Here is a 16,701-nt window from a genome sequence, read left to right as displayed (position 1 = left end):
ATTAGGGCTTACAAAACGGTGCTATCCCAATTCTCTTTTTCCCTCTGCTTTTGTTAACTGTTATCCTTCTATAAAGGAAATACTTTTCCTCATCAACTATTGGGTTGCTCTGAAAGTCAGTTCAGTCATCTTCTCTTTTACCTGGTACAAATTACGATCCTGACAGACTAGTCCATAACACTCAACCTCCTCTTTTTTTATATTTGAAACCTTGGAGCTTTTCTCTCCTATACTACTAAATACTCTTTTTAAAAATTGAAGCACTCCAAGTTACCCCAAATAAATACCAGATGTATAAAAGCTTAATTCAGTCAACATATGCTATGTACCTAATATGTGTGAGGCACTGTGCTGGGTCCTAGTTATGCAGTAGCAAAGAAAATAGTCTGCGCCTCAAAGAGCTTACTGAGTTAGGACCTCCATCTTTTATAACTGCATAACTAGGTAAATAGTGCCCCTGAAGTGGTGCTGTACAGAGAAGTTAAAATGGGAAAGTTAGAAGTTAGAATTGCCAGATCAATAATAAACTGGGAATTTTTGTATGGTGTAGTAAGTGTTAGTCTTGGGGGAAGTCAGGGAATACGTTTTAGAGTTGAAGTTGAGACCTGATGAATAGCGATCATCTTGATGGACAAGTGGGAGGGATTGGAAGAAAATAACAGGCATAAAGATAGCAATGTGTACAAAGGCAGAAGGTGAGAGGAAGCAGGGCATGTCAATGGAACCACAATGTGTTGTATGTGATGGGACGTGGAATGGAGAGATGGGCATGGAATGGAAAAACGAGATCAGGAAAGATAAGCTGGTCCCTTTCTTGAAGGGCCTTATAGGACATGATTTTGACCATACTGGGGAGCCACAGTATGGTTTTAAGCAGGATGACATGGTCAGATTTGTGTATGCAGAAAGTCCAGTAATAGTGCGTTTATTCTCTTGAGCCTAGGCACATAGTTCTTGGAATTGACTTCAGAGGGTCCTTGTCTAGATAATGCCCACTTACAGCCTCAGGCAGACACAGTAACATAGGTCACCTAAAAAAAAAAAAGAAAGAAAACTCAGCCTTCATCCCAGGAGGACAGTAAGAGCATACAGGCCCTAAGTACCTAGTTTCATAATGGAAGCCCTATTTAATAGAAAAATATAAACAAAGTAGAAAGTGCTAACCTTAGATATAGCTAAAAATCCTGCACTATCACTTTTTCCTCCTGATTCCTTGTGTATTTATAAACACTCCCTTGGTCTGAACCTCACTTCTTTTTGTGTTTCTTTCGCTGTTACCATTATTATCTTTTATCACATGCATTTTCACTGCTCAGCCCCTCCTTTTTCTTCTCAAAGTAGGCTGATCACATCCTCCAATACCTTCATTGTTGTCAAGCTGCAAGCCCCTCGAGGCTCTAGTTTGTCCTTTTCCTTATCCAAGGTCTAGATACTAACTGACCATTCCTCCAGTCAGTGAGGAATGTTGATTCCTTAGGGATTCTCAGATGCCAGAAAAGGAGAAGGCTATTTGCAACCCTTAAAACAACACATGCCCTTTCCAAATTCTATTTTTGGCAATCACTGTGCATTATAAATCAGACCTGTAAGAATCTACTGATGCACTTCTAGTTGGACTCCTGTAAATATGCTCTCAATATAAAAATAACTTATTAAGAATATCAGAGAATAACCAAATCAAGTGTCAGAAATTATGGGAAATATATGAAAACTACATCTCATTCAGATGGTTCATATTGGACAATTTCTATTTTTTCTCAGTATTGCCAGGTCTCCCAAGAATCAGAGGACTCATTGTGCAGGCCCACTGGGACCCCAGGGCTTTTGGACCTCCTGCCAACTACAGGTCATCCCACATGGGGTTCCATGTCACATTAAGTTCACATTCTTGAACTCAAGGATCAGTATAAGTGATTGCTAGCTAGCTTGACTATATCTTAGAATGTTTCCCAAGTAAAACAAAGAGGAAAACAAATTACAAATTCTGTGACAGTTCTCACAAAGTGCTATTGCTAAATTTGAGTGCAAACATCTGGATCTTGACCTGGATTAAAATCATACCATTCTTACATCCTTACCATACAGCATCAGATGAAATCTGTAGTTTATTTAAATTTTAAATTTCTTTAAATTCCGTATTAAATTTTGTGTAAATTACCTTCATCCAATCTAAGATCACCAAGTAAATACATCTCCAGCTCGAGAATTAATCTGATTAATTTCATAAGCCCAATTTTATTCTGAATTTCACTGTATTATTCATATCTCGTTTCCTTTTCATAATAAAATGGAACCCAGTTTCATCAATTGTACAAAACTGCCTTTCAGCAGAAGCTTGAGTGTAGTGTAGAATGTCTGTGTTAGCTGCCATCCTATTGGGGTCTCTCAGGCTTGTCTCCCTTCATCACAGGAAACGTATTTGGTTAAGCCCGGGGAATCCCTGCATTTCTTTGGAGTGGGTTCTAGCTCTCATATAGAACTCTTAGGGAATAGTAGCCTCTCGTTCCTTTTACTTCTACTTGAACCTGCAGTCTGTACTTGGGCTAACACTGACATAAGCTTTTTGTTCCACCATTTCTGATTTTCCTGTAAGTTATAGATGCCTCCATCCCTGACTAGTGAATATGTGACTACACAAACAAGTTTGGTTTATAGACTCAGGATATTTTATTGCCATATTGAAAATGACAGCATCATGAAGTGTCCAAGTGCTGTCTCAAGGCCAGTGTGTGAATGAAATCTATCAGTCTACACATGCCTCTTGCTTTGGAACTAGATATCCTTGACTCACCCCTGCAGCACATTCCCCACTCCCACTCATAAACCTTTTACTTAATAAGAATCTTTTTCCTTTTATTCAGTGGTAGCCTATTCCAGATTTCATTTTACTCTTTTACAGTTACTAAACCAAGGAGATTTAACTGAAAGACGGACATGAACTTGGGTGCTGACTCTTGGAAGAGCAGCTCTGTCTGATCCCAGAGTGCATACAGTGCTTTTGGCTCACAGTCTGCCAGAACCAAAACGAATCTGTGAACGACGAGACCCTGCTTTTTCCTCTGTCCATCTTGCCTGGCGTAAAGATGAACGCAGGAGAGCTTCTCTTCAGACTACCATCTAATCCAGACAAAGAAGAAAGCAGTGAATGTGAGCTGGGTAACGGTACCTACCTCTCTTCCCAATGCTAAAATTTGGGATGGACTTCTCCCAGAAGTGAGTTTGATTATGTCTTGGCTGAAGTTTCTCAGTATGACTGTTGAGAGGAGGTTTTCCTTTGAAGAGCTTTCATCCCAGACTCAGCTGTCTTTTCAAATGGAGGGACTAAGTCCTGCCACCAACCATAAAACTTCTCCAAGAAGTTGAGCTTTCAAGATGCCTTGTTGCTTTGAAGAAGGGAGTGATGTCAGTTCTGTTGTGACAATCTCTCTTCAGCAACCTGAGTAAGAAACTCTCCTCCACTGGGCTGCAAAACAATAAATTACTTGAATCCCTCCTTGGCCCAGGCTGAGGTACTATCTTGTTCCATACACCACTACTTGGTCACTTTGCTTTGTTTATGGAACATACAGTAGCATGTGAAAAAGTTTTTGTTTTGTTTTTTAAGTTAAAAAATCACATGATTCAGAGCTTCAGTTTTCCCTTTAAATAAATGAACAGCCCAGTCAGTTCTTTGGCTCCTTGTTTTGGATAAAATTTGTTTTCATAGGAGATTAAGAAAGTTGAGTCTTTCCATTTAAAATAAGGTACTGATTTACCCTTAGGATCCCATGCAGGTGAAACTGAACTCAGGAGTCTTGGGGGAACATGACACGAACATCCTCATCTCTTAATTAGCAAACCCAGGTGGTAGTTATCAGAGTATCAGTGTGTCATCACCAGCAGGGACCGTGTCTGAGTCTGGAAAGTTGGCAGTAAGAACAGACACTTTTGAATTTTCCAGAAAGTTAAGAAAAAAAGAGAAAGATGCTTCTGTTAGAGTAGGCACTCTTGCTATCATCCTGTCTACAGCTACTGGGAGAGAATATCTATAATTGGTGAGAAGCAAAGTATTCCAAAGATCATGTACTAGTAGAAAATCATGGATGTCAGAGAAATTTCAAATTTATTTAAAATGAACCTCATGCTGACACACAGTCACAGTGGCACATTCTAAACAGATAACAGGAAAAAACTGCTTTTTAAATAAATTAATAGTTCTTAATTTGTTAATGACACATATAATCATCCTGTGCTATGTAGATTGAGTTCATGTCAATTACATGTATTCTTAAAATGCCAGTTCTTACTTTCTGTAGCCTTTCTTTTATACTAGAGCAGTGGTTCTCAACTGGAGACGTTTTACCCCCGCCCCCGACCCATGCCAGGGACATTGGCAATACCTAGAGATATTTTTGGTTGTCACAACTGGGAAGAGGGGTGTTAACAGGCATCTAGTGAGTCAAGTCCAGGGAATGCTGCTAAACAACCTACAGTGTACAGGACAGTTCCCTCTCCCTACACCCAACAAAGACTTATCTGGTCCAAAATGTCAGTAGTACTGAGGTTGAGAAACCCTGTAGGAGAAGTTGTCATCCCCAAGATGTTTTGTTTTGCCCAGATAATATTTTCAAGTAATTTTTCATTAGTTGCCAACATGCATATTTCTGGCTTCTGTTGAAAACGCAGTTGATCTGACAATTCTGGGCCTGTATTCCAGCAGAGACTCCAGTTTCTGCCAGCGTATCTTACACCCAGCCCGTCGGACCCATTGGTTTCCTGACTAGCCCCTGTGGGCCATGTGGGCTTGTACCCTTTTTTTTAAAGTACCTATAGTTTAAGTATGAGGCACAAAGTAAGAACCCTTAACTCGGCTCTGAGCCCCCCACCCTGAGCTTCTCCACTTTGATTTACTTGAACCATTCCCTGTTATCTGCTACTTTTCTTTTCCCCGTTCTCCCAGAGTAGCCATGACTCAAAATCGTAGTTTTGTCTGTCTTGATTCAATCCCAAATTAGCTGCTTAGTATTGAAAAGCAGTACTTTTAAGAGTACTGATTAAGCAAGTGATTTGAGATTATCTAGCAATTCATCAGACAGCTTTTCCAGTTCTTTCTTGGGGCTTGTAGGCTGTTCTAGAGATTCTTCTAAATCCTGCTGTGGATTTCTGATGCCGAGTCTTGTGGTTTCATGGGTGCTGCAGAATAAATGAAAGCATTATGAAATAAAAATTTTAAAGCATTATGTAAAGCTTAAGGATGGTGTCAACATTTTCATTATTGTATATGTGGTGTAAAAGGAAATTTCTAGGTGGAAAATGGGGATAGGAATTAGGGGAAGGGACCATTAAGAATTTAAGCAAAACAAAACTGAGAATAATGAAGATACTATACTTTTTTCCCTTTGACTTATATGATCTTAATGGAGGAGGTGGTGCTAACGAGGTACTTAAGAGTGCTTGAAAAATAGTTTTATCGTTTTATAGGAAGTGAAAATATACATGATTTTTCTTCAAAAGTGGAGTGGAAATACTTTTGACTGATGGCATTGGAACTGGAATGGAAAAATGATCTGTTTTCAAATTTTGGGAATCTAAACCTAATATACTATGGTTATATTTTATTCACCACTGTACTTCTCTCCAAATTCAAATGTGTTACTTGGAGATCTCTGGATTCATGTTCTGTAAGTACAGGATTGTGACCTCAAAATATGAGTGGTTGTTACACAGTTTCCTCCCAGTGGCATTACTAGAGAGCTGCAGGACCGCAGCGGCTTGGATGACCTGGGATAATCATGGACTCCTGCGCGTTCCTGGCATTGCAGAGCCTGGGTGCCCTGACCCTCGCTCCTCACAAAGTCTTCATCCAGCCCGGCCTGCCTGAGGGCGTCCTGATAGCGTTGTTCTGCTGCTTTCCTGGCGAGGTCCTGCGGAATGGAGATGAATAAGCTGTAGCTGTCTTGTGACTTACTTGATAATTACTTGCTGAACCTGTATCCTTACAGTACTGCCCACCACACCCACCCACCCCCAGTTAGTGGACACAGATTTGCATGAAAATTACTAGAGCTTTGTTTTCAAGCCTTAAAGTGCTTTGGAACTACCTGAAGATTTTGTTAAAATGCAGATTCTTATTTGGTCAGTCTCAGATGGGGCCTGCAATTTTGTATTTCTAACAGTCCCAGGAGATGCTAACTGTTGATTAGGGAGCCACACCTTTTAGAAGCAAGGACTTAGATTTTTGGAAGTCCAGGGGAGACCCCGATGAAAATGATGGACTGAAAACTGAAAATTTCAAAGCAACCAAACCATCATCAGGAACACTAAAATATAACAAAATAAGCTGCACTATTAACACTCTTTAACAGGATAGATGGTGTACATGTGGACTGCAAAACCGTTATTTTTCATTTGTTTTAAGTGTTTGAAGCAATATCATATAGAGTACTTTGCATTTTTCCTAGAGGTAAAAGATCTGAGCCTGAGCTTGCTTGAAAAAAAGAAGAGGAAAGATCAGCATGAGAGATTCTGAACAATGCAAGTTGCTGAGTAAATCCGACAGTCCAGTGTGTGATAGGTATGTGGGTGGGAAGGAGTGGACCCAGGAAATGCCTAGATAATGCACTAGCTATAAGGTGGAGATAATGCCTAGCAATCGGAACTAGGTCACTAGGGACCCCCAGCATTTGGGAGCTCTGGAGAGGAGAGGCAGCCACAGAATCTGATGCAGCCCAAAGCTGCCTGGAATGGTGGCCGTTCTAAGGTGGTTCAAGTAGGTCCAGAGCTTCCATAGGGAGTCCGACTTCCCTGAAGGTCTAGAGAACATCTTAAAGTGATTCTTCCAGCCTGAAAGGCACTTTGTCTGGAAAGGGCTTTGTGGAGACCTATAAATGTGGGGACCTCCACCCTGTGGAGACCTATAAATGTGCCGCGGCTCTAGAGGCACCAGCACTGCAGCGGGAGAGAGGTCCGCTCAGCACTTGGGAACAGTGGCTCCGGACAGCAGAAGAGACTGGATTTCCCGTCACATAAGTAAGTTCAAGGTGTTCTTACTAACACAGCCACACTGTCACTAAGCGCCTGGGATCTGACCCCCGCTGGGACTCAAACTGAAAGCTAGACTATAGTGAAGACTCTAGGAAGTGAATATCCCTTTACAGATGCCTGTGGAGTCCAGTCTTAGGCTTATTTGGGGGAAACATGGTACTAATAAAATGGGCTCAATTTAGAATCTTTCTGAGCCTCAAGGAAATGTTTAATTCAGATATTAAACTGTTTCATAATTACTAAGAGCCTTTTCTTCCAAAACAGAAAATGAATGATGGTTTAGATTTACCTTGGTAACTTGTTCGAAGAGATAGGGCCTCATTTGTATTCTCTTCTTCATTTCCTCCAATTCTTTCTTATACTCTTTGGCTCTTTTACGGTCATTATTCCTGGAATTAACAAGATGTTTAAAATGAATTCTGTCTTTTTCCAATCCAGAATACCTTTAATTCCAGGTAAGCAGAGTAACTCCCATGGACACTATAAATTCCTAACTGGGCCTGGCAAAACCCATGACTGCAATTATGGGAACTGACCCTAATTACTCCATTTTGCTGTTTTCAAGGCCAGTGATATGTTGGGTCCCAAGACAGTCACCCTTCTGACACATGGAGGACACTGACCGGTTTTCTTTTAGCTTTGCTTTGAACACCTCCTCCAGGCTCTTATGGGGATCCATGGCTTTTGCACGCAAGGTCACGGATTTAGACATTGCTTGACACTTCTTTTTGTGCATCTCCAACCACTGAGTGCTCTCATCTGCTTTGTCTTTTTTTTCAAGTGAACTTCTAAAGGGAGGAGGCAAAAAAGGAATATAGATGACCAACTTGGGTACATTTAAAAGCAATGTTAGTAATCTCTCTGGAAAGTTGGTTTCTATGAATGGGGTGGGTAATTTACCTCCTGGCATTTCAGAAAGATTAAGATTCTGACATTAAATGCATAGTCACATGACACCTTCCCAGCACTCTGGATACAGTGATATTCATTAATTGAACTGGAAAACGTGAATTAAAATATCCTTACTTAAATAGCCAAACATTCAGGCTTCTTACCTCTCTGGAAACAAAATACTAATAACTACCATTTGCTGAGCTACCTACCCTGAACCAAGTGCAGACAGCTCACAAGTGCTTTATATCCATTTGTATAAACTTCATGTCTTGTGAACCAAGAACCATAAGCCTCCTTTCTATAGACAAGGAGCTAGAGCCTCAGAGAGGGTAACCTAGTTGCTCAAAGCTACCCAGCATGCCAGTGGAAAAGCCAAGATTAGAACCAGGGTATCTGACTCCCAAGGCTCTGTCCTTAGTGTATAAACTGTGCTATAAATAGTGGCCTGGAGGGTGCCTGGGTTCATAGTCCTTTGGGAATACAGATCTTCATTTCCAGAGAACTAGAAATGGACCTTCTTCAATGCACAATTTGTAGTCAACTTTTAGCAGTTTGTGTAAATATTCTACCAGGTACTATGGAGAGTTCTACCAACAGAAAAAAGTCAAGACTCTTACATTTGGATGTTTACATTCAAATGGACAGATTAGGAAGGAGAGCATGAGTGTTTAATCTGCTAATGCGTCAGACTCCCTGTTGCTCAGAAGCAGGTGTAGACGTCCTCTAGAGGGGGGCCAGCCTCTGGTTCATGAGACCTCTTACTGGGACCTCAGGAGATAGAGGCATTTAGCTTTAATAGCTCTATGAAATTTGAGGAAATTTAATATCCCTCAGAGTCTAAATACATTTCTGTGTACTTAGTCCTCTGTGAGCCCCACAGAAAGGCACTAAGAAGCTAGTCCTCCGCTCACTTCAGCTCGGGCCTAGTGGAGGAACTCCTGTCGGGTCCATGAGAACAATACCATGACAGGTCAGTTAAATAATTAAAAATAAGGAGGCTCCGGATTCCCAGCTGACTTGCGGTAGTTCCCCAAGGTGAATCTCAGAGGATCAAATACATGCAGTGGGCGCTTTATCTCTGGCAGGATCAAGACACCTGTCATGCTTCTCTGAATTCCTGCTCCTAATGGCTTCCTTTCCCTTGCATCTGAGTCTTCACCCATGTTGTTCTGCATGGAACCTTGTTTCCAGGCTTTGGCTCAGTCCTCTTTCTTCAGGTTTCATGTTAGACATCTATTACAAGAGACCCCTGCCCCAGGCTACCCAGTGCCCCCATCATTGCACTACTCACAAAATATGGTAGTTGCTTCTTTGCTTTTCTGTTTCAGACTAGGTATTACACTATAGGTCCCACAAGGTACCTCCAGCCTTACATTATGCCTGCACGTGGGGGAGGAAGCCGCCCATGAGTATTTGCTGACAACGGCTAGGTGTTCTCCAGCACTAGTGTGGAGGGCCACGTGTACTCCTGTCCTGATCAGAGAATTCCCTTCCACCCCTTCAGGTCTCTGATAACAGGAGAGGAGGCCCAGCAGCAGGGTGGTTCCCTCATTTGGGCCAAGAGCTGAGCTTTAGGAGTCTCCTGCAGGCTGACCACTCACCTGACCGCAGATTCCCTCTTCCTGGTGGCATCTGTGATACGCACAGGGAGGGTGTTGGCAAAGAGGGACGCAAGGCCACTCAGAGAATGACTCCTTCGCCAGGGTGTGGCCGGTGGCTGTGGAGAGTCCTAGAGGAAACGAAGGCTGGTATTGGTGGGACAGCCTGGGTGACTAGTTTCTATCTTAACTAGGAATCAATTTCAGTGAAGGATTAGTCAGACTGAGAATCTTTTTTCCTGGGATTAACGCAAAGGGTAATGAGATCTCAAGTTTAGTAACTGGGACAGACTTGGATATCAATCCTCAAGATGTTAATGAACTGAGAAGAGTTCTTTGGAACTGGTATGGGGACACAACAATTGATCCCAACTCCCTGCCTTCCAGACCTACTTGAACTTATTTCTGCAAACTCTAGAGAGAAGGAAAAGACGTATTCGTGTGGTCTTAAGTTTATAGGTATTGTGATTCTGCAGATCTGCTTATTTTTAAAAAATGACGATAGAAATGTCATGAGAAGTGCCTTCCATTAAGACCTGGCCTCTCCTTTGATTTCAGGCCTCAGGCCCTGACCCTCCTACAACCGCCTGGGCTCTCACCCTCGTCCCTCCGGAGGCGGCAGCATCACAGGGCCGCTGAGTGTGGTGCAGGCTGGCCGTTCTCAGCAGGAAGGGCTTGTTGCGAGTCACCTCTCGGGTGTCCCTTCTCTTGGCAGCTCTTTTCTGGAAGGCCTTGTAGAGGCCTTCATAGTCAGGGACGGCGGGATTCACCCGAGGCTGGAACCCAAAGTCAGTCTGCAGAAACCAAAGCTTTTCCTCCTGGGTTCGGGTGGCTGTGCGAAGCTGTGGGTCGGCCCTGAGACTGGAGGAGGTGATGGGGCAGGAGGCCATCTGGAGCGTGTCCAGGGCTCTCATCTGGATGCGGATTTTCCTGAAGAGTTCAGCTTCTGGGGAGAAAATCAGGGTGGCGATGGGTGAGAAGCGACTAAACAAGATTCGTACCAAAAAGTTTGAAGTACCTTCCCTCTTAAACACTAGCAGTAGTGTGCCGGAGCCAACTGGTAACTTCTCAGGAAGTTTGTGAGCCAGTTGACAACATGTGGGAAGCCTGAAATTGGTCAGCATAGGTGTATTTATACCACAGAAAATGGCAAATATTGCAAATCACTTGCCCTTTTTTTTTTTCTGGAGAGCTTGTTAGCAAACATTGACCAGGACACCTCTGGCATGTACCAGTCAGGATGCAGCAGCAGCTAATTTACATTTACTGAGCATTTTCTGTGGTCCCTCCTGAGCCGAAGCCGGAGGCATGCGCGTCACCTGCTCCTCTCCTCAGAGCCCCCACCACCCAGCCCACTGCCCAGATCATTCTTGACTCCTCCCTCTCTTCTCTCATCGGTCACATGTTCACAGTCTCGTCTTTACCTCCTCTCCAGTCCAGCCTCTTCCTTGTCCCTACTACAAATTTCATAATTTCTCAACGGAATTGTTGAAATAGCCTCCTGTTAGATCAACATCCCTCCCCCTTTAAGTATCTCCACAGCAATTGGAGTGATCTTTCTAAATTGTGTATCCGATCATGAGCCACCAACTTTAAAACCCTTCCGTGGCTGCCTCCCCTGGCCTCCAAGGCCCCAGGTCTGGCCTGGGCCTGCCTCTCCCTCCCATTCTCCCTCTTCTCTCTACCCTTTACCTTTTCATCCTTTGAATGTACTCAGCTTTTCTTACCCCCGTGCTGTATCTCTGCCTGGTAAACTCTTTCTCCTTCATCAAATAAACTACAGGGTCAGTCTCAGTGCTCACTTTTCTGGGGACCTTCCCTAACTGTCCCCACCCCTGATCACACCCTCAGCTAAGTCCCTCTGTTATATGCTCCACAGGAATCCCCAGGCTTTCCCCTTTAATCCTTGCAAATGATTCAACCCATTTGTAATTATTTGTGTATTTTCTGTTTGCCTCCGTGTCCACAAACGCCATGTCTGTTTATTCACCCTAGAACAGTACCTGAGGCCTGGCACATGTTAACTGAATAAGCAAATAAAGCCTGAGTCCCATTATTGAGCATATACACTTCTAGAAATGAGTATCTCACTAGGATGAGGGAGGGGTGTGGGCTTTTCTCAGGGGCAGCTGGCTACTGGTGGCACTGGCCCAAGCTGGCCCTTGGATGTCTCATTGGTTCTCTGCTCTCACACCTGTGCTGCCACAGAGGCCTTTGCATCCACTCACGGAGAGAGGTCAACAGGACAAAGCCGAGGGCTGCTGTAGGACCTCTCCTCATTACAGGGCTCCCCCATTAGATCCAGCCCTACCCCAGGGCCTGCACTGAGTGTGGCCTCTAGCAGGTCCACCTGAACAGCTCATCGCCAAGCCAGGCTGACCCCCGAGCCTGACTAAATCCCCACGGCACCTCTTGGTACCCCCAGGCAGGAGGAGGCAGTAAGGTTGCAAGGTTGTCTTTACCCTGGAGTTTGTCCCCGAGGGCTGGCTCCAGAATGGACTTGGGGATCCTTCTGGTGGTTTTCTGTTTGGAGACCTTGGCCTTAGAGGTGGCAGCCAATTCCCTCTGTTGAGCAGCTTCCTTTCGTTGCTCCTCCTTCTCCAGGAAGCTGAAGGGCTTCAAGGAAGAGAGGAGCACTTCCTTCCTTTTCTGGATCCCCACCCGCCTTCGGGCTTCGTTGCGCTCCATGATCTCCTGGTAAAGGGGCAGGTAGACATGCGCGGGCACAGGTTGTGCCCGGAACTGCCGGTGGCACTCTGCCTCCTCCTGGCCCTGCCTCTGGGCCCGCTGCCTCTCATGCTCAAAGGAGGCAGGTGAAGCCAGCCACTGGGCTTTTTTCCGGGCCTCACGCAGCGTCATACGGAATGGTTGAGGGACGGTGATGGATGATGCCCAGGAGCTGAGGCTTCTGTGCTGGGAAGGAGGCCTGGAGCCTGAGGGTGGCTGGGACGGAACCTGGGCCATGTCGGAGGCTAGGTTGCTTAGGGAGCTGCAGCGTCTTGTGGAGCCACACCTGGGGGGAGAAAGCAGCTCTGTCATAGAGGACAGGGCAGCCAGGAGGCCTGGCTCCTCTCGGCTCCGCCCCACGCTCTCCAGTCCTCCCTTCCAGCAGGCTGCATCTAGCTTCTCAGCCTAACACCACAGCTTCACAGGCCTGGCCTCTAAGCCTTTGCCTCTCTCTCACTCCTTCCCACAGGCCATCTAGCAGCCTTAGTAAGAAGTCTCTTCTCAAAATTGATCCAAGAATTGCCACTTTGCACTCTGATTTTCATGTTGGGGAGAGAACAGCGTAATGGTGCAGGGCAGGGCTTTTAGGTCAGAGCCAGGTTCAAATCTTGCTTCAATCACCAGCTCTGTGACCTTGAGCAAGGTTCTCTTGGAACCTCAATTTCCTCATCTGTAGGATGGCAAAAAAAAAAAGAGAGAAAAAGAAAAAAGTACCTACTTACAGAGTTATTAGGAGAAAACAATGTTAAATGAGATCAAGTGCACATAAATAACAGGGATTGGCCAAGGTAAGTGACATTGTTGCCATTCTCAGGGCGGCAGTGTGTTTGGGAAAGGCATCTGTTTACTCGATACCAATACTTCTGGTGACTAAGGGTTACCGAAAGTGATTTAGGACTTCTGGGTAGGAATCAGAACCAACGTTTGGATCTGAAAGTAGATCTGAGCTGGAGCCTGGGTAAGTGATGACTGCAGAAGTGGTCTTTGCTGTCCTGGGGAAGAACAACACGACTTAGTCAGAGTTGTGCAGCGAGGCAGCTGTTGAACTGCAGGGCCTTACCTCGGAGACAGGCAGTCCTGAGCCTGCGGCTTCCCCCTGCCTTTGTCTTGGAAGAAATTCTTCAGGTCCTCCTCATCTTCACAGAGGTTCTCATCACTGTCTGAGTCAGGCTGATAACAGGATTCCAACAGGCACCCCCTGCCTTTCAGCTTTAGTACTTGCAGGGTCTCATAAAAGCTCCCAGTTGAGGCAGAAGTAGAATCTGTCTCCTCTGGGCTGAGGAAATCATCAAGTTTGCCAGCCCTGGGAAAAACCAGCCCATCCCCAGACAGCTCCTCTTCTGCCTCTGTGTCTGAGGAGGATTTGGGGGAAAATACCTAAAATGAAATCAAATAGACTGGGGTCAAACTATAATTTCAGATTTATTCAAAACATAACTGCTAATTTCACTCTGAATAGCCCTCTGTATGTTAGGGCCTGAGTATAACAAAGAAAAATAAGATGTTTTCCCTGCTTTAAAGAAATTTCACAAATGGATATATGGGGTGTGCTTGGTTAAAGGTGTCAACCCCAAGAAAGAATGTACCTGCCAAGAAAGACTCCTTGTGGTTAATTGGGCTCAAATTCACAACCAAAGTGTAGCAGCCATCGTTTACACAGGTCCCTCATGCACACTGCATATCAGGGAAAATCTGCAAACTGACCTGCCAGCTTCTTGCACTGTGTTCCTGCCATCCCAGTTGACCCTTATAATAGGGTTCCTAGGACTGTAATTCAGCCAATGGACTGAAGACCTACCCCGTCCAATTGGAGCTGTGCAAATATATCCTCATTTGCATATTTGACTAATCAGAACACATAGACCCTATGGACCAATCAAACTGAATTTGGATTCTTTATTTGCATGGAAATGAATCAATCAGGAACTGTGGGCGAGTGTTCTTCTCTATATAAGCCAGTCTTGTCTCTGCCTTAACTAGCTGAGCGCTTTGGCTGTGTTTCCCAGGTTTACAAACTGATCTGCAACACCTAAGCTACAACATGAGCTGTTTTACAACTGAACTGTTTTACTAAATAAAGTCTGTACTGCACCCTAAATTTGGGACCCCTGTTGGCATTGAATTGGCGGCAGTGACCTTTGGTTGACAAAAGACAGGAGAGAAAAGCAAAGAGCTAAAGTTGGGTCCTACTTCATGCAGTGCGGTGAGTATTTACAGACCATCTACTGTACATCATACATTTACCTCCTGCACTCCAGGAATCCTTCCCGGGACCTTGGCCACACTCTGGGCCTGCCCTACTTGGGTTTTACCTACTTGTTGCCAATCTTCCTTTTCCTGCTTCCCCTGTCTATATCTCTGCTTTCCTCATATTCTAGCTTATTTCTACTCTGTCACTAGGAATGGATAATTAACAGGGGAGGCAATGTGATCTAGCTGAACTAGCAGTGTCCTAAAATATGGGAAACTCAGTTGGGTTTAAATACTTCATTTATTAGAAGACATTATATTGGGTGGCTAATATGCATAGGCACTGGGCTGAGAACAAGACAAACAAGGCCCCTACTCTCATGAAAATTACATTCTAGTGAGAGGAGACAGATGGTACAAGATGAGAATAAATTCAGTGAAAGCCATAAAACAGATTATAGAGTGATCAAGTGGCTATGGGAAGCTTTTCTTATAAGATGGGCTATAAAAGCCCATCAGATAAAGACTGTAGAGCTACGTAGAGATATATTATGGTACATGTGCATACATGTACTATAATCAGAGTTAGGTATATTTGCTGCAGTAAACCATGGAAAACCAAAGGAACTTGGGAGGTGGGTACCTTTCAGTAAGAAGGTAGGGAAGGGGCTTTTTCTAGGGTTAGCTTGTCCTGAATAATTCTGATGAGAAATAGGGGAAGCAGGGATCAACTCTGGATGGATGCTGCCATGAAGGGTACAGTTTAGTAAGTGGGTGATTGAGCCATTTTTATTCAAAAGGTGACAAGAACAAGTGGGTCTGGGTAAATAGTTGATAAGGAAGCATAATGATTTAGAAGAAGGGGGTGTGAGTCATTTTCAAGGTATGGCGTGGCCCTGTGAGGGACACGTTTTCTGCTAATCTTGCTGCTGGTCATATCTGTGTCTATTACAGTCTGAATCGTACTTTCTCAGTCCTGGCTGATTTTCACTTTCTCACTGTGGAGGAGTTTTGGATTGACACCTGACTAATGAGAAGGAGCCAGCCTTGCTAAGATCTAGGGTAAGCGGGTTCTGGGTTCAAGGAATAGCAAAGGCTCTGAGGCAAGGACCTGAAGTAGGTACAAACTTGACTCTTGGAGAGGTAGAAAGAGGGCCAGTGTGGCTGGAGGACAGTGGCATGAGGTGTCCTTAGAAAGGCCTGCAGGCATGGTGCCAGGATGGGACTCCAGAGGATGAATTACTGCAGCTGGAAACCAGATGGGGGCAGGCCACTGCAGGCCTCCAGGTGACACTTGGTGATGGTTTTCCTGGGTCCTCAAGGTCCGGCTCTAATACGGAAAAGAACACTGGATTCTGAGTCAAAGGTGTGTAAGTGCTCCAGCCCTGACTGCTACTAAAGAGCGTGTAATCTTAGGAAAACTTCCTTTTTTAAATGCCTTGAGATATAATTCACATACCATAGAGTTCATATAATTCACTTATTTAAAGTGTACCACGGGTTTTAGTATACTCAGAGTTGTACAACCATCACCACAATCAATTTTCGAACATTTTAATCACCCCCAAAAGAAACTCCATACCATTTAGCAATCATTCTTTTCCTCTACGCTCCCAACCCTTCCCCACCTCACTTGCCTCCTCACCCCCCACACTCATCCCCCACCCCACCCCCCAGGCCAAAACAACCACAATCTGCTTGTCTCTATGGATTTGGGGCCAATTTTTTAATCTCTCTGTGCCACAGTTTTCTCTTCTACAAAATGGAGACAATGTACTATGGTAGTTGAGAGGATAAGCGAAAACTGAGGGTCATTGCTATGTCTATGAAGATAATACAAGGCTCAAGTGGTTCAGACTCGAGTCTCTAACGCTACCAATTTTAATCCCACGCCCCTCCGGGGCACGCCCCTACCATCAGTCTCCGAGGCAACGTCAAACAGTTTCCTCAGGGATTCCTTTCCGGGGCTCAGACTTGTTTCCTCCCCTTCTTTTTTCCTCCTCACCTGCAGGTTCCGAGCGTCGCCAGAGGTTGCCGCAGGCTTCCCCACAGTCATCTTCTCAGCTGGGCAGACAGAAGCTGCTGTGACTGCTGCAGTAACCGCGCTATCGACGCGGATCAGGTTCCGCCCCTTTCTAGCTTTGGGCTCTGATTGGCTCCCAGGCGGATGCATGATCCTGTCCCCTTTCCACCGAGCCCGCAGTCCATCCCGCCTAAAGAAGCACGGCTCGTTTTCTGATTGGCTTATCCTCTTTGCACGTTGTATTTC

At 44.7% G+C, this 16,701-nt stretch overlaps 2 protein-coding genes and 1 long non-coding RNA gene across 11 annotated transcripts in view; 1 reads left to right on the top strand and 2 right to left on the bottom strand.

Annotated features, from left to right (window-relative positions):
• Positions 1–5,231, top strand: part of ZNF410 (zinc finger protein 410) — a 37,967-nt gene extending 32,736 nt beyond the window's left edge. For 4 of the 8 annotated variants that reach the window (XR_012494597.1, XR_012494598.1, XM_074327224.1 and 1 more), the window contains one exon: positions 2,900–3,673. Coding sequence is in view for 6 of the 8 variants with exons in the window: in XM_074327224.1 (XP_074183325.1) it covers positions 2,900–2,938 (39 nt within the window). In the remaining 2 variants the exon portion in view is untranslated. Of the gene's footprint in view, positions 1–1,761; positions 1,847–2,899 lie in introns of all 8 variants that reach the window. The other 4 variants (XM_074327222.1, XM_019733446.2, XM_019733448.2 and 1 more) reach the window with 3 other exon arrangements.
• LOC141570527 (uncharacterized) lies at positions 910–3,304 on the bottom strand. The gene is made up of 2 exons (XR_012494602.1): positions 3,171–3,304; positions 910–1,031 (listed from the first exon to the last, which is right to left on the bottom strand). It is a non-coding gene; the product is annotated as an uncharacterized LOC141570527 (long non-coding RNA).
• On the bottom strand, positions 4,086–16,608 carry FAM161B (FAM161 centrosomal protein B). 2 transcript variants are annotated; one of them, XM_019733445.2, is made up of 9 exons: positions 16,438–16,608; positions 13,303–13,619; positions 11,978–12,528; positions 10,115–10,461; positions 9,519–9,646; positions 7,647–7,811; positions 7,313–7,412; positions 5,761–5,903; positions 4,086–5,172 (listed from the first exon to the last, which is right to left on the bottom strand). In XM_019733445.2, exons 1-9 carry the CDS (start codon positions 16,603–16,605, stop codon positions 5,034–5,036), a joined length of 2,058 nt encoding a protein of 685 aa, XP_019589004.2. In that variant the 5' UTR covers positions 16,606–16,608; the 3' UTR covers positions 4,086–5,033. The 2 variants fall into 2 exon arrangements, with proteins under 2 accessions (XP_019589004.2, XP_074183319.1); XM_074327218.1 differs by having other exon boundaries at positions 5,034–5,172; positions 16,347–16,472.
• Positions 16,609–16,701: the final 93 nt, after the last annotated feature.

This window comes from Rhinolophus sinicus, linkage group LG03, assembly GCF_036562045.2.
Source record: "Rhinolophus sinicus isolate RSC01 linkage group LG03, ASM3656204v1, whole genome shotgun sequence".
Taxonomy (NCBI): Eukaryota; Metazoa; Chordata; class Mammalia; order Chiroptera; family Rhinolophidae; genus Rhinolophus; species Rhinolophus sinicus.
The sequence above is the reverse complement of the archived record's forward strand: the minus strand, read 5'-3'. Positions and strand labels throughout refer to the sequence as shown.